Here is a 27,845-nt window from a genome sequence, read left to right on the forward strand (position 1 = left end):
ATTATCAAACAAAATGCTCTTTTCTGTCAAATATCAGAATGAATAAGACAAGCAATTGTGTGTAGAAATCACTTATTTTTATTATCATAAGTTTATCAGATTACCCACGCCAAGCACGAGGCTATTTTAATTATGAACACTGAACACAACTTGCTAAAACAGATTCAAATCAAGCATGGAAACAATGAAAATATGATATCAACACTTTCTATCTGTAGCTGAAAAAGATTACTGAAAAGAGGTGAAGAAATAATGGAACAGTTAAAAACAATTAATTCCTAACAGAAATGTGTGCCAAAAGCCTACAACGATCGTTCATAACCCAAAAGATCTAGTCTAGGAGTGATACGCGTTTGATGTTCATCCTAAATACAACGAAATCTGAAGAAATAGTACAGAACTACAATAATCCAGGAGCTCATAAAACAACTACAGCAACTCACATAACATTACAAAAGTCACCACCTATATCAGTAAGATACATTTAAGCACAGCTTTTACACTACAAGATGAACAAGAACTTTCACTGAGCACAGCTCCAGATAACTTGTCCGTTGTCAACCATTTTATTTACTTGCTCCTCAGCTTGAATGCTGTTCTTTCCATCACTTACAGGGATTTCTGTTATACCGTTCTTTTCCTCAACATCTGGGTTCAGCTTCACTTTCTCAGCTCCTCCATTCGCATCAGGAATCACACTATCAGCTATGTCTTGCTTCCTGTCATCAACTGTGCCATTTTCTTTTCCTGATGCAGTTCCTGCTGCCTCATCCACCTCTTGGGGTTTTTCAATGCCCTCCTGCTCCTCAGGCTTCTCAGTGATCTCCTCCTTCTCTTGGGGTTTTTCAGTTACCTCCTCAGTATTTAAAGCTTCCCCTGCAAATTTCTCCTCTGACTCTACCAATGCTTCTTCTCCTCCCTCAGGTTTTTCAGCTGTTGCATTTTGCACTTCGGCATTACTGTTATCAATCTCCTCTGTATCAGTCTTTTTTACGTTGTTGTTATCAGTTTCAGCAGGATCTGGTTTCGATTCTTCGGCTGCGGGTTCGTTTTCTTTGCTATCCTTCTTTGAAGAACCTGATGATTTCCGGGATCTTTTCCGCGGAGGCTCGGTCTCCGGTGGAGTCGATTTGACCTTCTCGCTAATCCGTGCCGATCGCCGAGGGGTCTCACCGGTTCCCCAGTCAAACTCCGAGATGGCAGGATTCCCAGGATGTGCCCTTAGGTACTGCTCCAGCTGCTTTTTGGAAGTGATCTCTTCCCCAGTAGGAGCTACGAATACAATCTCACTTTTCCTTGGTGTTCCTACTTTCTTAGGGAAGAACTGCAGAGTGGAACCAAAGCAAGCATCACAACGCAATCTCCATGTTAAGGTTTATCAATTTCAGAGTTCGACAGAGAAACATCTACATTACATAGATCTTTGTATAATAATAGCTTCACACAAAAAAAAAGCAAAAGCATAAGGATAGTTATCTCCTTTGTATAAATCACTGCTGGTGAAAACAACTCCATGTAGCTTCCTTATCCTATTATGAACCGATATGGAAATATGAGATACCTATACAAGCTATTGATAGTTATCTCCAAAATTCACCTTTTATTAGTAGCTTCTGTTCACATAAGGATCTAGAATAAATCAACCAATATGTTCCTAAAGAGTTCAGGAGTTTCCATGGCATATTTTTTTGAAATATCTCAGACAAGGAAAATTGCACTTCTGAATCCGGAAACTACGAATTTAATAAGGAAGGAATGGTGCAGCAATGGAATAGAATCAACACCAAGATTTTCTGAATCACATAACAAAACGAAAAACACTAAAGCGGTGACACTAGGTAGCAAGCAAAAGCACAGACATAAATCCATGGAAACACAACATAGTACCAGATAAAAAGAGACATTGTCTTCGATTTTTTCTACAGCGAGATGCCCAGAATCTTGTAGTATTTTTCAGGAAATTTGCGCAGGGATCACAGTGAAAGAAAGGAGCAGATTGCAATGGCATTGAAATTAAAAAGAACAACTTTCGCTACGAAATAGGAACTGAACTCAGTGTCAACATAATGAAACTAAGAAAACCAAAAAACAAAATAAACTGTCTTGACAACGTTAGCCCTTTGAGAAAAGCCATGAAATCCTGATTAAGCACAGAATTCTTCAAAACATTTGCACTACAACAAGAAAAAACTAACAGGAGAATTTGAATTGAATGAAATAGACCATTATTACACTCCCTTTCCCGAAAACTCTAGAAGCAAAATTCGACACTGATTCTTCCAAATCCAAACCATTACACCAAAACAAAACTAAAACACCAGATTTTTTCCTCTGCAACAAAGTTACCATCATCCCAAATTAATCCCACCCGGATAACCCTAGAAACAAAACTAATTCACACTACAAAAAATAAAAACAGAGACTTTCTCGTAAAGGAACCATTTCATGACAACGTCATCCCTTTCCAGAAAAACCCTAGAAACAAAGATTCACACCGAATTCTTCCAACCGCTTACCCGACAAAAACATTAAAACCATTTTTGTTTTCTCAAAAAAGGTACCATCATCGCAAGGTAATCTCTTTCCCGAAACCCTTAAAACAAAAACAAGCACCGAATTGATTCAACCATTTAATCTAAAAAAAAACTACAAAAACATGTAATAAGACTATAACATCGGTAACAGCAAAAAACCATGGAAATTGGAAAAACAGACAGTAAATGAAAGCATGGAATGGGAAAATAAATTAAAATAAATTAGAGAGAGAAAGAAAGAGAAGAATGAGAAGAGACCAGTTTCTTCCAAGCAGAAGGGGCCGATAGCTCAACCGATAAAACCTCATCTTTTCCTGCACTCTGCGGTTCGCTCTCCATTCCTCTTCTCACACTCACTTTCTCAACTTCCTGCTATTCTCTGCTAACCCAATTGCAACCAAACAAAAAAATCAAAAAAAAAAAGAATGCATAAAGCGTCGAATTAGGATATGGTTCTCTCTGTTCCCCTTTCTCTCTCAAACTGTCACCAAATTCAATTCCAGAAAGGGCTTTTCTAAACTCACCCACCTCTCTCAAACCTCCTCTCTCACCCTCCAATCAAATCCCCCCAAAGACACCTCCTTTCTAATTAATATTCTTATCCATTTCCAGCATTTCATCTTCTTCACCTTCCATATCGACACGTGCCTGTCATCAAACTTGTCCCAGCACAAACTTCAAGAACTGTTACATTTACCAATTTCAAATTAAAGTACGCATTTTTATGCATGAATTGGAAGTATATTCTTATTTTCAAAATGAAAATGGTGTTTTAAGGATTAAAAAATGAATGGGTGTGTGGTAAAAGTAAAACACAAAAAAAAGGTTGAAATTTGAATATGTGGAGAGTGGTAGGTGTTGCTCACACGTGAAAAGTTAGAGTTTATGGATAACCTTCTCTTCTCTTTTGTGTTAACCAGATTTAAATGTGTGGTTGGAGTCCGAAACTCACCGACCAATCACCTTCCGATTTCAAATTCAAATTCTTCCGACACTTTCTTTCTTTTATGCAATTTTCTTTTCATTTAAATAATAAAAAATCTGGATAACGTTCTTCTCCCGGTTATTAACATTTAATCAAAATCAATTCTTTTTTCGAGTCCGAAACCACCGACCATTACCAAATTTTTTTTTTTTTTTAAACTAATTAGTAAAATTAAATTAAAAATAACACAAATACAAATATCTTAATTACGATAAAAAATAAAAAAAAACTAATTGCTTATATATCACTCACCTTAGTTTTTTTCATGACACTCTTTTTTTGTAAGTTTCCTCAAAGATTTCTGAAAATGAAATTTTTCTAAAAATTAAATTAGTTTCCGTACAGGTTAATTTATGGAAATTCTTTGGTTTAATATGCTTAATATTTTTAATTTACGTACAATTTAATATTAGCCTATAAAAAAATCGTTTTTGCTTTTCTTGTCGCAATGAATAATCCAGTCCCGACAAACTCTAATTAGTTTAATAACAAGAAATATGGTTATAGTTTGATATGATATATTTTATTGTTTTAAAATCACTTTTAATATACTGTGAACATTCATATTCGCATTATTTATAAAGTTACTTGCGTATAATTTTTATTTCGTACCACATAATAAATTGTATGTATTCACTGATCTGCTAAAAAAGTAAAATTTATTGAGAGAATGAATTACAAATTATGAAAATGTAAAATTTTTAAAATAGAAAAGAAAAAATACACTTAAATATTAAATATTTTATTTTCACGTAATAATATCTAACTCGACCAATTTTGTTACCAACCCAATAAAAACAAGAAAATCAGGCCCATCTTTTCGGGTCCATTTAAAAGTGATTGAGTCCGCGAGCAAACAAAAAGGCTGAGAAAAAAAAACACAAACAAAATCCATCGAAAATTCAGTTAAAAAAAATATGATGTCACTATAAAGATATTGTGAGTCATATATTCTTTTTTTAAAATTTTTTATAATTTTTTTCAATTTTCTTGACTATCATCCATCACCTTTATTCTTCTAGTGTATAAGCCACAAGATTATTGAGATCAAATCCAACTTATTCACCTTTATTCACTTTGGATTTCAAATCTCTTCTTCATTTATTACATGCATGTTGTTTTTGGAGGGATTCATGATGACACAACTAGTAGAGTTTCTCAACAAACAAGATGTTTATAGGTAGTGAAAATTAATTGATATTTGAAATTTTGTTGGTCATTCTATTTAGTTTTAAGAAAATCAAGTTTATAGGAATTGTAATGTTGTTTATGTAATTATTTGAGAGAATTGCTTGAATTCTAGATTGATAAAGTGAAAATTTTTTGGATTGCAAATTGTATTTGGAGTGTGAATGATTGATTATATTGTTTGAATTAATATTAGTTTCGCTAAATTTAGGTATTTTGAATGGAAGAATTCAAATTTGTTACCATTTTAAATTCATCTTTATGATCAAACATTACAATTAAGACGTTGTATATTTTGAAATTTGAAAATTTATCACAATTTTTGTTTCTAAAAGAATTTTTGAAAAATAAAAAAAGTATTTAAATTTTTTTAGATTTTACCTATTAAACATCCAATCCTTAAATATTGTATAAGAACAAACTAAAAATTTAAAGTTATTCTTAGTCTTTCCGAGTGAATCCATTATTGAAAGTTTCACATCAACTAAAAATTAGATCAATTTATAGTATAATTTTGTAAAGTTGAGTTAATATTAAAGTTCACGTCTTCTTAACAGTCATACAATTGAGATAAAAGATATCTTTGTTTAAACATAAGATAAAATACGAAGAAAAATGTTCTTTTAACAACTTTTTTTGACAAGAGTTTATGTGGTATTTTATGACTAGTCGTTTCAAATATACGAACCAATAAAATAAAATAATGATACTTAATCCATTGTAAAAAAGAAACTGTTAAGATATACGGGTCCAAATACGAAATCAATGATTAGTGTACTTAAAAAAGATGCGAACTATTCCAATTTGAGTACTGCGGCACTGGTCATACATTGAAATAAGCAAGTTGGGGCTAAATAACAGCGACCCTTAAATCAACTGTATCATGAACAATGACAAACGCTTTGAAAAAGACGAACTCAAAAACACTTACCACCTTATCACTGACTCTGACATGTCAAAAAGACAACAAACCCATACACACTATAGCTGACAAAACACCCATTTGCTTCACCTTTCATGGCCCTAGTTCTACGTTTGGAGCCGTTGGTTTATGTTACTCAAACCCCACTCTCATCTGTTGGAATATATGTCTGCAGCTACTATTTCTCATGTTGCTGTCTATGGCTCCATGCACATGCTCCACTTATTTTCTTTCTCCTTTCTTTTTCTGTTAAAACAATGACCAACTTGAACTGACCTCATTTCTCAAAATCTTATACAGAAGTACATGCATGGCCACTTTAGCCTTTGTGAATACAACACCAATAAAATCTAAACTCAATCACATAAAGAATTGATACTAGTTAATGGATCTTTAATCTTATACGATATTTTATATTTTTATTTTTACTCAATGTAAAACTTAGATTCACACTTCAAATTCTAATATTTTAATGTTATAAATTTTACGGCTAGAAGCAATTGAAGAGTAGAATGATTCTGCTATATTAAAAGTCTTCTTATTTATTCAATAATTTTATATCAGAGTAACATGAAGACAATTTAAATATATGTTTCTCTTTTATCTCAATGGATTCATGTTGAAAAAAAGGTTGCACCACTGTACTCCTTAGTGTCTGCATGCATAACATTATATTCTCAAAACATACATTTGATGAAGCCTTGTTACTTACAAGCACAAGAGGCATCAAAAGTTGATTTCTCTTGTTATGGTCTAAAGCTATTCACAGTAGGCAAGTCGTTACTATTACACCAACCATTCCTAGTAATCACTTCCAAAAGGGGCATGAGTTACTGCTGTTTGAGCAACATACTTATTTGTCATGCAATATCACCTTCATTTAAGAAACAGTGGTAAAGCTTTTGAGGCTTCGGTTATACGAAGGTGATGGTTACTTCCAAGAAAGAGAGCAGTTGGATATGATTGATTTTCATCTGATTTACTTTGGCAGTCTTTATCTTCCTCTTCTTCAGCATCCCAAAGGAAGTTAGCATATGAAGCTACGACATGGCTACCAACAATCAAGATTGATATATCAGTTTCATGAACAAGAAAAGGCAGAACATTTTTTCATTTGGGATACACAGAGAAAAGTAATTGAGCACAAAGCACAATGTTCAATTTTCATGGATATCAAGAATATCAAGTGATTATAAGATATAACATTGGAATACTTTTGATATAGAGACCATTGTATTCGTCTGAGCCCATGACCAAGACGAGCCAAACTTTGATACTACTTTGGGTTTATTAAAGAGAAAATACAATACCAATAAGATTGGAGCCCAACCGCATAAGAGATTGACATCACTCTTTATCCAAAACCTTAAGACAATGAATTAATGAGTTTTTCGTCTTTATACGGTGTTCTACTGAGATTTGTACTCACACTTAAATTCTCAACACTTTAAACAATTACAAAAGTAAACAAGAACAATAATCAACTAGGAATTGCGGATAATATATTGTACCAATCATTTGGGGCACTTCTAATGGCTTGATCAAAATATCCTTCAGCTCGATCAGCATCTTTCTCTGTTTGCCATATTAAGTCCGCATAGAGGGAGAGAACAAGACCATCATCAGGATTAGCCAAAATAGCCCTTTCGAGATACTCTTTTGCTTTAGGATAGTCTTCACAAACCTATTTTCATACACAATATCAAAACCATAAACAGATAAATAGATAGGTCGGTGAAGCATATAATTTTCCTACCATTTCTATGCATCAACAAAGTACACGATCTTTAGAGAAATAAAACATGATGAAGCTCAAGAAGCTGCTCAAACAAATTGAATTACCTCTTTCAAAAACTTTGCATAATTTCCCAGCAAAAGAGCATCACCGGGGTTTGCTTCAATCATGTTCTGGTAATAAGCATCTGTCCTATCTCTACCACGATCATTTCCTTCATGGAAATTCTTCCCTCTTCCATGTCCACCATTTGAGCCTTTTCCACTACCATTACAACCACCATCACTCCCCATTCCACCACCCATCACAGAAGTCTGCAAGGTACCATCTTTCTTCCCCCCACAACACTCTTCTTCATGATCCATTACTCCCTTATCTAAATCCAAACTCGAAAAGAGTTCTTGAATGGAAGGTTGTGATTTCATGTAATAAGTCTTTTGTTGAGGACTTTTCACTTCATCTCTTTCTTTGATTTTTATACTCTGTTGATTTTTGGGAACACTATTACTAAGTTGCACACGGTTTTTTCTCTTAGGACTTGAGTTTTTAAGGTCTATCTCTACAGGTATTTGGTTTAGACTTAAAGCTGATGTTGTTTTAGGTAGCCGAAAAATGTTTTCTGGTTCAGTGGAGGAGTCTCTGGAATAGAGTACCAATGAAGTTAGAATTGGTGCGGAGGAACTTCTAAGTAACATCTTCTACAGGGAAACAATAAGAAAATGGTTGAGGACAGAAATAGAAACGAAATGGTGCAAGTTGAAACAACCAGGAACTGAAAAGTCAAAGAAAAGTACTCAACTGCAAAAGGAAAGAGAAAAAGCAGAAACCAAAGTGATTCGTGGGATTATTATTAGAGTGAGACATGGAATTGAATGTAAGAAAGAAGCAAGTGTTTATATAAGAATTAACAATGGACATTATTACTTAGAGGAATGTGTTGTCCAATCCCGAGTTACAAATTTAGGAAAAGGGAATGCAAGTGATAGACTACAACCAATGCAGAAGAGACACGTTAATGGGGGGACCTTAGTCGCCATTTTTGTTTTACTGTAAGTTGCAAAATTGAACGGACACCGATTACTTTTGTATCGCCATCTCTAATGAACCTTCCCAATTTAGACCAACCATGAATGAACACCTGCTTTTGGGCACCATGGGCGTTTTTTGTCGCCGTATGGCGTTTGCTAATAATGTAGCAACCTTTTAAAACTACATACTGGAAAGTGGAAGCGACAGGGGATGTCATGATCTTGCTTATATACTTGGTAAAAACAACCTCAACCGTGAACTGCGTTATTCCAAAACTGTTATATAAATATGTGTTGAAGTATGCAACAGATGTCAAGACTAATTCCTTTTGCTTTTATGTTATTTACTTGATACAACCACCATTGGCAGAGTCAAAAAGCAATTTAGTAATTGGTACAATTTCGTGTTTAATTCCTCTGTAAATGTGAGATTGTTTCCTAAAACTCTGAGAAACAATTCACAAGAATGAACCAAAACAATGAAAAGTAAAGGGGTTAAACACTTTACGTCCTGTATAATTTTTAATATATTAAATATTTCATTTGAATCTTAGAAACTTCACTGATGCTTTGACAAGTATAATTATATCAAGCATGAAAGATATCTGAGGCTTTCTATTAAATGGAAATTGATATTTATAAGCAATTGGGCCTATTAGGTAACGACAACAAATTTTCATCTCCATTTTCATCCAGTGTTACGGTCTGGAAAGCAACAGAACAAAATATGTCGTATTCGATCGTTGCTCATGAGAAGTAAAAGATTGCAAACCATATTACACGCAACAACGGTCTGTGCAAAAATATCAATTCCTTTGAACACATCAAACCGACGATTAGTCCATCCATAAATGAATGATGTTCAATCTAAAATGACCCTTCCTTTCCACAGAGTATACCTGCTGGCTCAAGAAAAACAAGAAAACAACTTGAAACAAATCCCAAGTTTCAAAATGATAGTAGGCCATTCATTCTATTTTTCTGGGTTTCATGCATCATGGTTTAAGCCGAATGGAAAGACATCATTCACTATGAAGGGAACCACTTGTCCTTCCAGTAAAGAGCAGAGACAGTCATTAAATTAAACATCTTCAAGGTTCTTGTCTAAACTGAATTGCATAGCAAAAGTAATAACCTGCGAGACCCCACAATACATTTTACTTGAATTAAAGGCTTAAGACTACAAAAACAGACCAATCACTCAAAATGCAAAAGGAGTTATAAGGTCACATATATTCTAAGAATTTCAGTCTTTCAGAATAATGACAACGCTATAAAGATTTTGATTTAACTCGCCGTCAAGGTTCTAGTTAACATAAAAACAGCATCAAAACACTATGATTTACACAATCTCCAACATCAAATTACACAAGGTCAAACAGAACACGAGTTATACAGATTCTTATACCAAAACACCGCAGTATTTAGTACAGTCTCTTAAAAGACATATATGTTAAAACACTGAACCTTGGATTACAACAATATGTTGAATAAATCGTTATCCATCCAATAGCAAATTACGACCAAATGCAACCAAGTATACATGAATTTTTTTTAATGCAAAGACTGCAAATAAATTACTAAATTTCATCCACTACATCTGTCAAAAATAAACTCCAAACTTCACTGTTGATTCAAGACATTCAATTTGAGGATATTTCATTTAGGTGATAAAGCACTTAGAAGGAAAAGGAGATCAGAGTATCACTCATAAACTACTTCTGACAGAAGTAATCATAGCACACGAAAACTTTATGCAGAATAATACTTATTCGACACAGTTGCATAATTTATTTCTTTTGCTGTATAATTCTGTTCCACTAAGATACATGTTCCATATATACAAATTAAATGCTTACTATTTTATCATCTAAATCTTGATCCCTTGTTTGGTCTATTCCTCCCATCCCAGGCAGAAGCCCAAAAGAATAGAGACAACCAGAAAAGAACAGCAAAGAATATCTGTATCCTATCTTGAATTTTGGATAAAGATGCACCAACATCTGCTCCTGAAAAAAAAATGTATTTTCAATACCGAAAGCTGCATCTAACACCAAATCAAAACATAATGATAGAAATTGTGCATATGATAAATTTTAAATACAAAAAATATAGCATCCTCATCCAATTAAAACTCAGGCTAGTATAGCATTGAGAAAATATACCAAAGAAGAAAAAGTCAAGACTAAAATATTGCTGTGGAATAAAGATAAACGCAATACAAGTACAGTTGACAATTATAAAGTGGCTTTTACAAGGGAAACATGACAAACTAACCATCTATAACATAATTCAATGCTACAGAAGACAACAGATTATTTCAAATTCCAATATCTTATCTACTTTAGTTTCTTGCACTTGACGATTTAGATGGTTAACTACGAACTTTCAAAACTCCAAATATTATAACTTCATGCGTCAAAGACAGATATTTATGCACAAAAAGTACAAAAACTAATCAGATTTTCTTAAACCTGCCCGCCCCCGCCCCCAAGAAAACAACAAACACCTTCAAAAGATACTCGATAGAAAACTTTATATTTTGCAGAACATATTGTCAGGCACTGGGCTTGTTTGTCGAGCTATAAGAAAAAAAGAATTTCACTGATGAATTAACATGTGGAGCTTAAACAATTCATGACTAGCTAAGTTCGTGTTCATCCCTAGCTATGAAATTACTACGTTGATTGAGCACCGTCCATCTTCCGTTAAAAATTAAACTAGCTCCTAAAGAAATCCATCTCACCGACCTAACTAAGCTCTTCCTTATACTTCATATTAATGTTTACCCCTCAGAATTCGAACAAAAGAAAACGCAATTACTACAGTTAGTACTTGGACACGGAACGTAACGGGAAAGGAAATTCCCCGTAATAAACGTGAACTATAAAAAAAAAAATCCTAAATCGAAGCACGAAACAAAACCAACTCATATAATCAAACAGTAACAGATTCGATGGATGAAACCTTTAAGGTTGCTTGAATTGTTATCGGAAGGTGGGAGCGGAGAACCGGGGGAGGTAGCGCGGTACGGTGGAAGACGACGGAGTACGGCGGAGGAGGAAAGAGGTTGAAATCGGCGGTGCAGAGGGAAGGAGAAAGCATGAGAATGATAGATAGTGCGATAGAGAAAGCGCTCGGAGGAACTTGCGGTGGTGACTGAGACAAGACTCATTCGGACACATTTCATTTCAATTTTAACCAAAATGAATGATCCATAGTTGATTAAAGTGTTCCCTTATACGGTGAATTATTGGGCTCACTTTCCGACCAACTGGATCAAATATTGGGCTTCATTTACATCATTAACTGGGCCTGGGTTGATTGGGCTCCATTTACATCATCAAATATTGGATCCTACTTCTAAGCAGATGCCACATACTAAAATAAATCAAAAGATGTATTATTTTAATTTCTCTTAACAAACCTTTTAATAACATTTATATTGCAAGGGAAATTTATTTAGTGCAATAAAATTAACTATTATACAAAACTTCCTTTTTTTTATCTGAGGTGTTTTTTTTACGAACCCCAGTCATCTAAAATAGAATAAAAAATAAAAAAGAGTAATAAAATATATTTATAATCTAAAATTAGTTTATAAAATAAATACCCGATTTTTTTACATTTGTTTTTAACTTATATAAATTAAATTTAAAAATATTTTCCTCTTCAACCAGTTCAAAAATTTATTCTCGACATATCCTAAGTACAGTGCATTATGGTCCTCAACTGTGTGGACATGAGACAGCATGATAGGACCTTGTACCAGTTGTATTCTTTTCATGTCTTAAACCTATTTCTTGTGTTTGTGGTTAGAAAGTCAGAAAAACTATTAGTTTATTTTGATCAGGGATTAGAAATTTAAGAGTAGAAAACAATGTTTTCTTCTTTTCCACCAGAAAAATATTATTTGAGATAGATAAATCTTTTACATTCATTTAATATTATTTATTTTTACTTTTTTTTTTCTTTTCTTTTAAAAAGATACAAAAGTTTATACCTCTATCAATATTTTATCATTGGATTGAATGTGAAATAAATGTAAAAATATATCATATTACTACAATCATTACTTTTATTTTCTGGCTAGTTCTGATTATAAATTAAATAAAGTATATAAAACAATGGTCTCAAAGCAAAGACAAATAATTAATATATAATTATATTAGGAGTGATATATGAAAAACAAGATCAACTGGCAGCTCCAATAATTTTCAAGATCTAAATGACAGATAGCCAAAAAGAGGCTCTAGCAGAAGATGGATTCTCTGATCTTTTTTGCCTTTTTTCTGGTTACATATACAGAAGTCAATGGTAAAAAACTAATTAAGAGTACTAAGATGAATAATTCTATGGTTGAAACAATTTATCACCACATTTGCATTTCCATGAAAGAAGATAATAAGTATCATCATCATCCCCACGAGAAAAAACTCTGAAACCCTTCTTCCTCTTCTGGTGGTTTGGAGCTACCAGAGTAGCCATGCAAGGCCTGCAACTCTTGCACTTGTTCACACAAGCAGGAGGCTTTGACCCTATTACCATTTTACTTTGCTCCAAACCCTTTCTTGTGTCCAACGTCAGCGATCCACCTGCACATGTACAACAATTGGTACTGTTCATTAAACCTCAAGGGTGCCCTAGAGCACTGAGAAAGACATGGCTAGAACACAGAGAAAGAGACAACAAGCACAGAAAAAGAACATCGAAATCTGACTAAATTTAAAATTTTGAAACAAACCCATAAAAGGGGAACTGTGTGTGTATATGAAGATCAGGTGTTTTGGTGAAAAAGATGGTTATTTGGAATTTTGCAATTACTCTACCCAACAGAAGGTTGAAACAGTTATTCAGTTAAATAGGGTATGAGAGTGGTGGAGGGTTTTTACCAGATTTGGAAGGTAGAAGGGAGACGAAAAAGATGAAAAGCACAGTGATTGAAAGTTTGAGTCCATGTAGAGGATAGGATCTAGCAGGTGGAGCCATCAGCAGTGACTGGTCTAGGAGAGAGCTTTGACGTGTGCTGTGTTGGATTTTGATGCAATTATAGTCACAGTGGAGAAGTGTTGAGGAAAGAATGAGGAGGTGAAGAAGCAGTGAAAGTGACTTAGATTATATTAGTGTTGGAATACATGAAAATAAGAGATAGAAGTGTGATAGACAAAGTTGAGGGATGTTTCCTATGGTAGAGACAGTGCTCTGATTCCATGGCTTGTTCACCAATGAAAATCAAAATCACACAGTGAGAGTCACTTGCTTTGGCCTTTTTGGGAATTTGGGGAACAGATTTTGGATTCACAATGAATATTGACTGAGTGAAATGAACAAAAACTAATATGATATGACCTCCCCTTTCTCTTCTCCAGCACAACTTCTACTGTTATCCATTAAATTACCTACCTGACCCCACATTCATTTTCATTTTATATGAATATACTTTCTTTCTTTCTACACATAAATATGATAATAACATAAACTTTACAATAAGATATTGAAGAGTTAAATATGCTTAGTTTTTATAACTCTGCTAATTAAAAGCTTGTTATAATGTGTAAAACACATTCCTAGGTTTAAAAGAAACTGTGCTAGCAGGAACTCACTGGTGTATGCCCTATTTCCTTCTAGATCTGACACAGGGTGTTGAGATTTACTGTTGCTGCTGCTGCTGACATGGAAAACTTTGCTTAATATGATAAGGGTAGAATTTATTTTCAGTTTTTACCCCCACACCTTCCTCTCATGAAGCAACTTTTTCAGTGTCTTGAACAAACAAACCAAGGAAAATTCAACTTTTGAAAACACCAACCTCCCTTTCCCGAAGAAAGAAACTGCTATGACTATTGCTCAATAGTGATGCATGGCAACGGTGGAATCACTCTTGTCTTTTCCTTCCAAGACATACATTCATAAACGAATTTATTTACTTTCAAATTTGACTTCCATATTCCTGTATACTGTTGACTATGCCCAACACTGACTCACACAGCTTTTTACTTTCTTTTATTATCAGTACATCTTTTATTTGTTAATTGAAATTAATAATAAATGATATTGTGTTTCAAAAGTATTAGATTCAAAGTGCCTCATGATCACACTTAGATTGTTTGAAATGCACTCTACCTGAGTTTTACAAATTCATTGGTGCAGTGAAATGAAAGCAAATAATGTGCTATATGTTGTACAAAAGTAAACATAAGAGATAATAACTGTAGCATTCTCCAGTTACACAAGATAAGTTTGGTATGATACAGCTGATTTTGAATTCAAGCATAGTTCATTAATATTCACAGTTCGATTACAAATTGTGCATTTAAACATAGAGAAATTCTTCATCCACACAGAACAATGTTCCAAAATTAAAGACTTTATTACAGTTTGAATTGACCTTTATCAGGAAAAATAGAAAGCCCCCACCAAGATCTGAAGTGATATTTCTGTCATGTTGGTCATAGAATAGGCTTGAAGTCTTCAAAACATGTGAATAGTGATGTGTTTGTTTTTTTTATTGAAGTAAATGGGATTTTAGATATTAAATTATTTTGAATTAAGAGTGTCATGCACAATCTCCCAAAAGATGGGAGCAAGTACACACACACAAGATCTCCAATCACAAGGTGGATGAATCCTACGGTTAGGAGGGAAGACCTCTATCACTTGTTATCAGATCTGACTGTTCACATTTTCTGGACCCACAAAGGTGATTGTGTACTGATACAGAAGCAAAAGTCATAAACAGTTGTTGCATACAGTCTCATGCTTGCACTGGACTGCACGTAACTGTTGAGATGAACACAGTGACCTCATCATATAAGGTACACATCATTTCTTCTTTCTCCTCTCTTTTCACTGTTCAGTCTTTTCATTCTACACCACTTCACCTAATGCACCTTTTTCTTCTTCTTTCATAGGATAAGTTTTTCTTTTTTTATTATATCATTCATCTTTGTCCTGGTATTGTAGGCATTATTTAAGAGACACTGGAGAGATTGGATCACTGACCCAATAGAACATATCCCAGATTTCGAGGCTGTACTCTAATTGGGCTGGTGCATTCTTCAGAAAGTTTGTGAAAAAAGGATTTTTTACTTTTGGTAGATGAAAAAAGACTTTCAACATAATTTGACCAGAAAAAACAAATCAGATGTGGTCCCAGGACACAAATACATCTGCAAAATCTTATTAGACATCAGATACTATATAGAATTTTAAGAAATATAGATAACACATTTCATATATAATATTCTAAGAAAGAAATCTCATTGTCTTATGAAGATTTTAATTGTCTATGAAAATAGTAGTAGGAAAACTGAAAAGTAATCACCAATTACTACCAGGCAAAGCATCATCAGTTACATCTTTTGTGCTGTCAGAATTATGATATTTGTAAATAACAGTTTCTATTATCTTGTTAAGAAAACAACTTCTCATTCTGAAGCATTCTTTTAACTTTTACACTTTATATGAGTTCCAGTAAAAACTCTTTGAATTGAAGGAATGGACAATAAACAGGTTGGTATTTAAAGCCTATTTTACTATACCAGGTCTTTCTTTTATTGCCAATAAAGCCCAAGTATGATCAGAATCAGTCTAAGCCCAATCTACAAGGGCCCCATTCTACAATCTACAATGTTTCTCTATTTATCTGTTCCTTACACAATGCTGTTGTATACTTTTGGTTTTGTTGTTTTGAGAAAGAAACTACAAAGAAAGGGAAAATAAAAACATCAGATAAGAAAAACAAAAGTATGCAATTTCACAAGAAAAATATGGAAAGAATGAAAAGAAACAAAAATAAAACTTTCACAGGTCTTAGGTTTTATTTGATTATGTTACATTAACTCCAAAAGAACCAAGCACATGTCACAAAGTACATTATAGCCACACCTCTATTAGGAAAACCTTAACATCATTCTACTGTGACTTGTTTCACATCCTTTTTGGGTTTCTCAGTCCTAGGAATGGTGACAATTAAGACACCATCCTTCAACTCTGCTTTAATGTCATCAGCCTTAGCATCATCAGGCAAAACCAGGCTTGTGTTATAGTATCCATAGCTACTTGATGACCAATACTCATCATCTTCTCCTTCTTCTTTCTCTTCCTTGTGCTCTCCCTTTATTGTCAACACCCCATCATCAATGGTGATCTTCACCTCCTCTTTTGCCATTCCTGGCATCTCATATTTCACTTTGTAATGATCATCTCTCTCTTTCACACGACCACTCAGAGACCAAGGTGTCAGATTCATGTTCTCAAACACCCTGTTGATGTTCTCACTTGCCTGCATCAGTGCATTCCCAAGCCCTGAAGGAAAGAACTCTAACACCCAAACACAAAGTGTAAGTGTGAGCTTCATCACAAAAAAACCTTACATTCAATACCATAACCTGCATCTTAGAAAAGTAGAGAAAGAGAGAGTACCATAGAGAGCTGGAGGGAAATCACGATCATGGTTTCTCCAAATCCATCTTCTGTTCCTCCTTCTGGGGAACAACCTGTTAGACTTTTTCCCTTCAGTGACAGCAACTTCAGTGGTTTCAGATTTTCCTTTATCACCTGATGCAGTGGCAAACCTTTTGAGCAATTCATTGTTCCATCTCTGCTTGTGCAAGCCACCAGAACCATGGATGGTGAAGGAAGATGAAGCAAACAACCTTCCTCGCAAATCTTTCAAAGCCAAACGTGCCAAAGCCATATGATGACTTGATGTTGAACTGCTGCTTGTTTTCTCTTTGTCTGTTTTGTATGTTCTTGCTGATAGTTGGTGGAACTGAGACAACTTAAATATATATGTAACATAAGATGCTTAGAGAAGTGTCCATGAGATTCTAGGATGTTAAAGATGTTTAGAACAGTGATATTAATGGAGATTTCTGATTTCTTCTCAGACCTTGCATGGATAGATTCACTAGAGTGTTCCAGAGAAAAAATATAATACACATGTACCTGTGTTCTTGAAATTTTTTTTTCATTCCCTTCTGGGCCTGAAGAATAAAGATAGAGTCCAGAAATAGTCAGATGGCTCTGGCCCAAATTCAGAATACAATTTACACTTAATCACACATTTTCATATTTACTATCAAAGTTTTAAATTCTTACTGAAATGATGAGGTGTTACAAAAAAGTAGTTGAAAAAACTAAGACAATTAAAAGTTGTATCACTACTTTTCAAACAGTGTTATTTTGATTTCATTTTACTATCCTTGTACAATTTTTGTCACGATAAGATTTATGAAATAATAGTTAAATAGTGAAATGTGTAATTTAAGTGAAAAATAAATAATAAAAAACTACAAAGGAAAAAGCTTATTGCTTGATTTAATACCATTGAATTGAAATGTCAATCTCTTTCCAATAAGAAGTTAACGCAATTAAAATATAAGCAATTTCCTAAATATATCAATTAGACTCTTTGACGATATTTAGAATATGCTTTGTTAAAAAAAGAGAAGTGAAACTTGAAATCATGCCCAGAGAAGGATTTCATTGGTAATATATACTTGGTGTCAAAATTTGTCTATCCTGTCATTACAATGTTTTATACTTTTAATAATTAGTATATATTTATTTTTCTTTTTATTAAATCTTTTTCTTATAAAGTAAAAGACTAATTTCAAAAATAGGAGGAGAATTTATCAGATGACATATAATTACTGAAAAGTTAAAAGGAGAAAATCTTAGAATATGCAACATTGACATTGATGAATCATGACAAAATGGACAATGATAGCGATCTATGATCATTTTTTATTTGAAGGTGGGTAGCAGTGAACAATCAAACTACCCACTTCACCAGAAAAAACAATCAAAGTTTGACCAAATTATGCAATCATAAATCAAATCATTGACCATTCTTAGAATTTTGCTAAGAATGTTCAATAATTTTATTAATTACACACTTTAATCCAAGTTTTTTCTATTACATTAATAAAACATTTGTTATCTTAGTCAGATCTACCAACCCATTATACGTTAGATAAATACTGATGAAGATACACATTAAACGCCTATTACTTATACTAACATAGGGTATACATATACATACACACACATATTTCAAATATCAGTTAAAAAGTAATTAAAAAATACAAATAAATATGTTTTCTCGTAAACTTAAATCCAAATCTTTTAATTTATTAGATATCCATTTGTTTAGAAAACTATATTATACAGTCTAAACAAAATTTGGTCATCTGTTGTACCTAAAACCTTTTTAAGTCTTGTTAAGATATTGGTACAAATTCCAACAAGAACCCGGAGATTTTATAAGTTCCAAGATAAACTGGTATGAAACCAAATCAGAAACAGCAAATTTATAAATTGACCATTACACAAAATTTAGAGGCAGTGCAAATGAAAGTAGCAACCAACTCATGCAGCATGGTGTCAGCCAAGAGTTTTCCAAAACTAGGCTCATGAGATAGTGGAGGCAGCCAAGGCAATCAATTAAATCAAGTATAATACAGTTATCTCATGTTCCCAAGAGAGAAATTTTCCTCATCATATTCATAGGCATTTGAAAACTGATATACAAACTGAAGTATATGCCAATTAGTCCTTCCTATAAGCAAGAACTATGATTATTTTCAGCGGCACTTCCTAAAGCTTCAACAGCTCAGTCGTATAGGCCATCCTGCTCCCAGATGTCCACAAGAAAATCTACCATTTCCTATCAGTATTCATATGACAAGATCATTACATAATCATTTTTTTACTCAAAATTATTGCATCATGGTTCTTTGAAAGTAGATGCTTACTGCAAGAGGGATAGGCTGACGGAAAGGCTTGTTGCTCCCAAGTAAACTTTCATATGTTGCATTCCAACTGCAAAGCCAAGAAATTTTGGCAAGGCACAGACAATAAGTTCTGACAAGATAGGAGAAAAAGAGAAAGAAAATCATACTGAGAGAAAGAAGTTCATTCGAAGCAGTATATGCAAATCTTATTACCCAACTGGAAAGTTATGCTATACACCATACCAATATAAAAGAAATTAGCAAGCAGAACTCATCAAGACAACAATTGAAAGGACAATGGTGCTTTGACACCATAATTTTTTTTACACCTATATGACACTATCCCTCGCTACACTTCCCTCTCTCTTTTTCTTTTAAGGTTGTCAACTGGTAGCCAAATGGTGTCAAAGAACCTTTTTTTTTCAATTGAAATATAAGCTAAGCTCCTTATAATGTACTTGTTAATGTAGCAGCAAGGACATAACAGCTATGCACCATGGATTCAACTTAAACGAGTCATTCACAAATTTCTTCATCAAGGCTACAACAGGCTTTCCAATTATTTAACTATGAGCTTTAATATAGAGTAAATTATTTTTTCATCATTGGTCGCAGGGTGGCTAAGCAGACTGTTTCCAATATGATCATCGAGAGCATATGTTTAACAGTATAACCACAACACAAGGAGACTTGTATATGAAACTCAGACAAGAAAAAGGAAATGATGAAAATAACCTGTAGATAAATGGATTTTCAAGAATCCAAACACAAACAAATTTACAGAAAATATAAAAAGGTGCCAATATATTAATCCAAAAATGTAAGTTACCTCAATTTAGGTTCTCGTAATTGTTGTGTTCGGTTTTCAGATTTTTTATTTCCAACCCAGCGTTGCCGAGTCTGATTCCAAAGAATTAGACCTGCAACCAAAAATATTAACATAAATTCACCTGCAAACTAAAATATGATTGCACCACTAACATATCTAACAAAATCTCACTAATCTACGATAGATTGAAAGGTTCAGCGGGTAAAAGGCATATCAATAAGAAACGAGGTAAACTAACAGTGTTTCATGAATGTGTGTGGCCTAAAAGAAAAGTGAGGTGAGCGCTAGTCAAACTGCATTTCTTAACTGAGCAACAACATGCATCAGATATATATTGTCATGGTACACCAAAAATTACTGTGTCCTAAAAAGGAAATAAAGAAGTAACTGCATTACATAGACATCAGTTTAATGTTAGCATTACATATCACCACTACTTACAAACACGCACCATGGCTTAGCTTTACACGTTTTAATAGAGTTTGGCATTGTTCAACCCACAAGTAGGTAGTGGATGATTTCAGCCTGCACTGTGAAAGGCCACACCCTTTCTTTTTCTCGTTTCAATTAAATTACAAAAAAAAAAAAATCTCAAACCATGAATTCTTGTTTGGAAGAATATCTGCACAAATAAAAAGCAATGAAAAATACAATACCATGATTTACAAATTCAGTGGGGTTGCTGCTGTTTTTGGAAGAACTAGCATGAGGAACCACAGCTTGGTTTGTAAGACTGGCTGAAGAGATGCTCCCCTGTGACTGGACGGCACTGTTGTCCATATCATGCGTGCTGGTGGTCCAGAAATCCTCTGATGAACTAGGTTTCCTTACTGAGTTACCTTTTGTTGCTACTCCTTTTGATGGCACATCCACTGTGGCGCTCAGTGTAGGCCTTTTATAGCATCCAACACAACCACTGCTCTGTTACAATAACATTAATTTCGGTTATGCACCACTTTATAATCATACTATTGGCTAGAATATCCATCATAATTCAGCCACTTCAATTTAATGGCAACAGATATGCATTATTTATGTTAAAAATGCAAGAACCAATCTTGTTTGAGTAGTCACAAAAATGCAATACTCTCCAGACCGGCGGCTTTAGTTCATAAAATTAAAAAACCTAAAAGGTAATTTATTGACAAATTCAACCACTATACATATACATCCTCTACTACCAAAAAAATATATGTTGGCATTAAAATCTGACCGATCTTAAAACCTTTTCATCAATTTTCTAGACAACTGTGTAATCAAGAGACATAAAGGAATAACTTTCAGCGTCATCACCCCAGCACATGATTCCTAATCAATATAGGGGGAAATTAATACCCACACAATATAAAGTTAATTGCAGGGGAAAGGGGAAAAAGGAGACAACTTTATTTCAGCTATGGTTGGATTCGAAAAACATACCCCATATGCATGCAATGTCTGAAACACCCCAGAAGCCTGATTAGATTAGATCTGACCCAAGAAATTCGAAGAAAACCAAAGAAGATGAAATCGATTCCAGAGAAATCCTAACAATTCAATCAGAAAACAGAGATTAAATAAAAAAAATTTTTAAAAAAAGATAAAGAAAATGCATAAAGAAGATGAGAATAAAAACCTTTGAGTTTGAAAGCCCCCCCTTCTGATGTGTAAACACTCAGATGGGATTGCTTTTTGGATTCTTCTTCTTCCTCAGCTTCTTCTCTTTTCTTCTCTCTCAATTGAAATCAACAAAAGAAACTGATAAGGCAGGAGTGGAATATTTTAAGCAACAAAAATGTAATAATTTAACTTGTATTTATAATCTATTTAAAAAAATTATAATTTTAACTGCAATTCAGCTACCTGTTAGAATCTTAAAAAGTAATTAAAAATTAAGATACTATATTTAAGAATGAAATTAATAAGAATAAATAATTATGTTTTAATTTTTACATCTACCATTATTTAAACATTGTAGTGAAACAGTTACTTAAAAGAACTGTAATTATATATAAATGGTTAATAGTTTAATTTCTTAACCAAGGCATTTTAGTTATTATATTATATATTATTATATCAAAAAGAAAAAAAAAATCATTTTAGTGTACAATTATTTTTTCAATTTTACTCTTAAGTATGGTTTTAAGTGATTTTTTTTTAATTTAACTTTTTCTTTTTTAATTTGAACATTCTTTTAATTTTTTTTTCAAATTAAAATAAATTTTTATAATAAAAATTTATTTACTAAACAAATAAAAATTATCTATAATAAAATTATAAATATTATTTATATTTATTCTCATAATATAATTTTATTATTCTTTATTGTCATTAAATAAATTAATAATAATAATATTTTTTTCACTAGTTATTATCATTTATATATATATATAACTGTTAATTTAAAAAATATATTTATTTATTTTAAAATAAAAATAATAATTTAATTATTTGTTTTATTAAATAATAAATCAGTTATTTTTCTATTTAAAAGTAAAATTATTTCATTAAAATATGACACCAAATAAAGTTATAAAATGATATCTTCTTGACATTGAATAATTAATTTTACATTTTCAATTAACTTTACTTTCAATAAAGTTATTGTATTGCCAGATTAGAAATATAAGAGAAAACATTTATCTTTTCTCTTCTATTTCTTTTTAAATTATTATTTCATATTTTTATGATTGATAAATTTTAATATAGTTTTCAATACAAATTTAATAAGCATACTTTCATGAGATTAAATAAAAATTGTAATTATTTAGAAAGTAATTAAGAGTAGATGCTCTTAAATGTTATATTATTAAAATACAAAGCTTATAAATAAATAATAATAAGAATTAGTTGAGTTATATTTTATGAATATCAAAATCTCTATATGAACTATTTTTTTTAATTATCTGTCTTATCTTTAAATTTATGATTTTTTTTCATCATTTTAAATATAAAACAGAACAATTTGATGTCTTATCTACTTGTTTTTTCTTCTAATTCCTTGTTTGTTAGTTTTCCTTTGGTCAAAGTGTATATTGACGAAGTTAACAACAGGGTTTTAAAAATAGTAAATCTTTATCAAACTTGTTCTTACAAGTCTTATCTAACTCTCTTAATTATAATATTAGCAATTTAAAATACTGATTAATTGGACTAATCACGATTCAATTGATTAGGTGAAATGTTAGGTATCCGTACTCTGCACTCATACATTATGCAGGCAATTAAAAAAATTATATTTAGTTTTTATGGTGTATGAAATTTCATTATTTCATCAGAAAAAAATATATTTAATTTTCACTACGTCAAAAATAACCATTACCTGTTTTTTTTTTTAAAGTAATAATTATTTTTTTTTGAGCCATCAAAATCTCTAAGAGAAATATTTTATTAATATTATTTAATAGTCTTAGTCAAATTAGGTTAAGTGACGAGTTTTAGTTGAGTTTGATTTTTAAAAGGTCGTTTTACTATCTCAGATATAAAACGAATTCATTCAATTCTATTTATTTAAATTTTTTATTACTTCGTCAAATATTCAATTGAGAAAATTTTCCTAATTAGTTATAATACAAATAAGTTTCACATAAGCTAAAATACTGAACATTTATTAAAATGACAACAACCAAATGTTTACTTCAGTTCAAGTCTATTTTCTCCATAGACAACCAAATGTTTACTTAATGTTAATTTTATTTTGTAAAAATATTTACATGATTAATATTTTTTAAATCAAATTAGTGTTTATTATAATAAATTTAAAGTATTGTTATTTTTATGTTTGACTAATGTGAAAGTGTTTCCTACAAAACAAAATAGTCTTAGTCTTTATTTGACTATTATGATATTAGTTTTCTAGTTAACTGTTTCGTATAAGATACCATTACAGTTATTCGTACAGCAACTTTTTATGTTCACGTTCTAATTCGATGAGTATAATAGTTACGTATCGTGTGCGTGTTCTGCGTACATGTTGCAAAATACGAGTACTTACATCACCGTATACGATAACATGTTATATTTGTTCATGTAACACGTGTAAAAGGTTTGGAATCAATACTAATAGAATTGGATGCAATCTTTAAAAACTATGAAAACATCACTAATTTTATAATAAATATTTGTTAATTATTTATAGTAATTAATCATCAAACACAAAATAATAGTTTTTTTTTATGTTTACGGTAAGTTCCTGGTGGATTGTAAGGAAATTTTAATTTACAAAAATTAAGTAAAATAATTACCGCTCTTAATGTTACTATAGACATTAGGCAGAAATGGGACATTATAGTAAAAAATAAAATTGTGAAAAGATATTACACTGTTTAATATTTGTTGAAGATAATAAAAAACAATTAATGTTATGGTTAGTGTTTGTGAAGTCTTTTAAGTTTCATTATTCCAATTTTTTATACACTTATAAAATATATTTCACTATAAAGTCAACAAAAAAATCGACAGTTTCAAAATAATGTATATTAAATATGACTAACATATTGCAATACCTCCAATGAATAATAATCATGTTTTATCTTAATCATAATTCTTCAACCGATGTCTAGTCTAAAATTAATTAGACAATTATACAATAATATTTCTGAAATATTTAATAACAATATCTTAAATATTAATATGTTATGATAATTTAAATATTTGAAAAGAAAAACAAGATATAATTTTATATTTGTTACATGATGAGTATTTTTAAACCTTTAACGTGCAAAATGAATAATTCGTGTTATGTTTTTTTTAAATGGTATTAAATAATAAATATTTGTCAGCTGTATAAAAGATATGTACCAGTACAGCTTAGGAAAAAATTAAATAAAATAAAGTAGTTGAGCCCCAACTTCAAATCTAATTAACGTATAATGCATTATACTATACTATAATATATATATATATATATATATATATATATATATATATATATATATATATATATATATATATATATATATATATATATATATATATATATATATCATGGAGTCGTAGTTGTCACCCAACAATTGAAGTTGCAACTCCATCTAGAAGAAGCTATGTTCTCTTTGACCATTGACTAATCACAAGTTCCAACAACACAAAATTTGTAAACTAGTATAACTATATCAAAATTTATATTTTAGATTAAATAAATATTCATATGTGACTAAAACGAATAAATACTGTTATGTTATAAAAATTAAAAGTAATGGTATATAGAAAAAATAGAATAACTTTAATTGTTCTCATTCATTCTAAGATAATTTGATTTTTTTTTTAGTTATGTACGTATAAGCATAAATAACTGTATAATTTAGGAAAATAATCACATGAAACGACCAAATGTAAAGTAAGATATAAATATAAACAAAATCATTATTAGTGTAAATCGTGTTATTGCACATGTGTTTTTTTTTAAAAAAACTTAACATCTTTTATATCATTCACTTATGCAAAAATATTTTTACTTTCTTAATATGTTGAATGATAGCTTTGGAAATATTTTCAATAATTTATTTTTTAACATCCTTTGTTCTAAGTCTATGTATATAACGAACGATATTTGTGTTACTTTTATAGTTCAGTTAATGTTATTGTAATCTAAGTTTTGAAGAAAAAGTAATGACAAAACGATGATCAACATAGTTAAAAGTCTCAAAATATTTCTTTTTAAAATTAATGTAACAATAAATAGTACTAAGAAAGAACAACACTGTTAAAATGGTAAAAAAGAATTTCGCATGGTTATTAAAGTAAACAAAAAATGTAAAAAAAAAATTCTGATTTTTTTTCAAAAAATACCAATAAACATATATTAAGAAAGTAAAAATATTTTTGCATAATTGGTAATGCATGTGAAAACAAGATGTTAAAAACGTTAAAAAAAACATTTGCATAAATACAATTTTTCAAAAACCAAAATGTATAGTTAATTTCATCAGTATAAAAAGTAAATATTATTAATATTTTATATTTAATTATTTATTAATTAATATAATTACTATATACACATAAATTAATTCTACTTTATTTATTATATTTACTATATTAAGGAAAATACTAATGAAATATAAATCATAAATGTAATCAGGTTGCATTGTGTTTTTTTTGTTAGCTATTAAATTAATCAATTAACAAGATATGTTCAATTTTTAATGTATAAAAGATGGTGATATTTAATTATAAATAAAAAGGTTCAAAAATATAATTGAGGCTTGATTAAATTTTAATTTTCTTATTCACTATTCAATTTTTATTAAAAAAATCTATTAAGTATTCATAACCTTTATATTTTTTAATTGAGTATATTTTCCTCAATCTTGATATCAATTGGAGTGATATAGTCATAGTGTCAGAATCATTAAAAACACACTAAAAATCCTATTTGAGTGGAAGACAAATGTCGAGCAAGGGAAGCTGGAAATCAGAAAGTGGAAGACAGGTGTGAGCAGTCGAGTGGTCGTTCGGTTTTGGAGGGTAGAAGTAAAACTTAGTTTTTCAAAATTCACGCCACTCTCTGCATGCAACCATCTTCTTCAATCTTCTGAAACTCCATTTTTCTCCTCCTTCTCTTTATAAAGCTCTTACTTCTCTCTACAAAATCTCACTCTTTTCTTCTTCCAATCATCAAACAGACCACACCTGAGCATTTCCGGCATCGAGGACATTTGTTTGAACCGATCAGTTACGGGTTCTAAGTTGGTAAGTTCTCTCTTCATTCAGCCGGTTGCTTTCCTGGTACATGCAAACCTAGTTTATGGGTTGCATGAGTCAATCATCTTGTTCTGAGAGTTTCTTGATTTCTGTTTGGTTTAGTTTCTTAAGGCGTGACTGTAGAACGCTAAGGTCTCTAGTAAAGGTGAACCCGTATTATGAACTGTGAACGTTCGGTCACGCTTAGAGGTAAGGGAAACTTATATAATTTGATTAAGATTCTTGTTTTGAATGGATGTACGTTCGTTGATTTCTGAATGAATATGAAGTATGATTGTTGATATGTTTTGACTGTATGAAGTGTGAATATTTACTATGATATGGATGTATGAATGTATGAAGATAGATGTTGAGAAATGTATTGATAAGATTATGAATTCTAAGTCTAGAGTTTTATGTGAAAATTGATGTTCGTCACTGAAGATCTTTGACCGTTGGGTTTTCCTGTGGACTCGGTTGTAACTGGATTCTTTCATTTGGAAAGAATTCCAATTGAGGACCGAGTGTCTTCGTTCTGTAATATCTGTATATAAGCGTTCAACCAAGGATATTCGTTCCTTGGTGTTTGATGGTAAACTTAAGTATATCTATATGTATTTGTATATTTCGTTAGTTCGTGAACACTATTTAAACGGTATCTTATTATATTTATCAAGCCTTTCTTCTATAAGTTTCGTAGTGTTCGGTCTTACACCAAGCGCTCGTACTAAGTAGTGCTCGGTCTTACACAAAGCGCTCGTATTAAGTAAGTGCTCGGTCTTACACCAGGCGCTCGTTCTCGTTTCCGTAATCTATCTTTATAATAAGAGCGTTCGTCCAAACTCCATAGAGTTCACTCTCTACAGTGCTCAGTCTTCAACTGACATTCGGTTTCCTTGAGGTTTAGCTCATTAAGAAGCTAAGTATTTATTAGCGATCGGTTTCTTCGTATGATTCCGTCATGTACTATTATTTGGTGTCCTACAGTACCTGTCTCAATTGGTTTCGGCCTAGAGTCCTAGTACTGGGCCTAGGCTTTACGGTGTCGGTTTGAACTCTCAAGAGTCAGTTCATTAAATTGGCTCACTTGGTAAACAACATTCGATTATATTAGTCTATGAGAAGTATTATTATATTTGGTCATTTTCACAACTAGTGAGTAACTCTCTCAATTTGATTATGTTTGAGTTGGAGACATCTCGGTCTCACTCCAAGTGTTCGGTCTTGT

At 31.7% G+C, this 27,845-nt stretch overlaps 5 protein-coding genes across 7 annotated transcripts; all 5 read right to left on the reverse strand.

Moving 5' to 3' along the window:
• Positions 1-253: 253 nt before the first annotated feature.
• On the reverse strand, positions 254-3,200 carry LOC108320674 (methyl-CpG-binding domain-containing protein 11). Its single transcript, XM_052868805.1, has 2 exons — positions 2,793-3,200; positions 254-1,324 (listed from the first exon to the last, which is right to left on the reverse strand). The coding sequence occupies exons 1-2, from the start codon at positions 2,871-2,873 to the stop codon at positions 524-526; spliced, it is 882 nt and encodes a 293-aa protein (XP_052724765.1). The 5' UTR covers positions 2,874-3,200; the 3' UTR covers positions 254-523.
• A 3,048-nt stretch (positions 3,201-6,248) lies between these two features.
• Positions 6,249-11,609, reverse strand: LOC108320683 (uncharacterized). The gene is made up of 5 exons (XM_017552191.2): positions 11,360-11,609; positions 10,252-10,401; positions 7,472-8,062; positions 7,141-7,313; positions 6,249-6,680 (listed from the first exon to the last, which is right to left on the reverse strand). Exons 1-5 carry the CDS (start codon positions 11,495-11,497, stop codon positions 6,506-6,508), a joined length of 1,227 nt encoding a protein of 408 aa, XP_017407680.1. The 5' UTR covers positions 11,498-11,609; the 3' UTR covers positions 6,249-6,505.
• A 991-nt stretch (positions 11,610-12,600) lies between these two features.
• LOC108320580 (EPIDERMAL PATTERNING FACTOR-like protein 8) lies at positions 12,601-13,710 on the reverse strand. The gene is made up of 2 exons (XM_017552029.2): positions 13,285-13,710; positions 12,601-12,987 (listed from the first exon to the last, which is right to left on the reverse strand). The coding sequence occupies exons 1-2, from the start codon at positions 13,379-13,381 to the stop codon at positions 12,746-12,748; spliced, it is 339 nt and encodes a 112-aa protein (XP_017407518.1). The 5' UTR covers positions 13,382-13,710; the 3' UTR covers positions 12,601-12,745.
• A 2,464-nt stretch (positions 13,711-16,174) lies between these two features.
• Positions 16,175-17,385, reverse strand: LOC108320560 (26.5 kDa heat shock protein, mitochondrial). The gene is made up of 2 exons (XM_052868806.1): positions 16,817-17,385; positions 16,175-16,714 (listed from the first exon to the last, which is right to left on the reverse strand). The coding sequence occupies exons 1-2, from the start codon at positions 17,088-17,090 to the stop codon at positions 16,302-16,304; spliced, it is 687 nt and encodes a 228-aa protein (XP_052724766.1). The 5' UTR covers positions 17,091-17,385; the 3' UTR covers positions 16,175-16,301.
• A 1,431-nt stretch (positions 17,386-18,816) lies between these two features.
• Positions 18,817-21,724, reverse strand: LOC108320428 (uncharacterized). Of its 3 annotated transcripts, none has more exons than XM_017551845.2 (6): positions 21,576-21,724; positions 21,380-21,486; positions 20,617-20,876; positions 19,961-20,051; positions 19,153-19,219; positions 18,817-19,064 (listed from the first exon to the last, which is right to left on the reverse strand). In XM_017551845.2, the coding sequence occupies exons 2-6, from the start codon at positions 21,388-21,390 to the stop codon at positions 19,011-19,013; spliced, it is 483 nt and encodes a 160-aa protein (XP_017407334.1). In that variant the 5' UTR covers positions 21,391-21,486; positions 21,576-21,724; the 3' UTR covers positions 18,817-19,010. The 3 variants fall into 3 exon arrangements, with proteins under 3 accessions (XP_017407334.1, XP_017407333.1, XP_052724767.1); XM_017551844.2 differs by having other exon boundaries at positions 19,153-19,261; XM_052868807.1 differs by lacking the exon at positions 21,380-21,486 and having other exon boundaries at positions 20,617-20,881; positions 21,576-21,723.
• Positions 21,725-27,845: the final 6,121 nt, after the last annotated feature.

The sequence above is a fragment of the Vigna angularis genome, chromosome 9, assembly GCF_016808095.1.
Source record: "Vigna angularis cultivar LongXiaoDou No.4 chromosome 9, ASM1680809v1, whole genome shotgun sequence".
Classification (NCBI taxonomy): domain Eukaryota; kingdom Viridiplantae; phylum Streptophyta; class Magnoliopsida; order Fabales; family Fabaceae; genus Vigna; species Vigna angularis.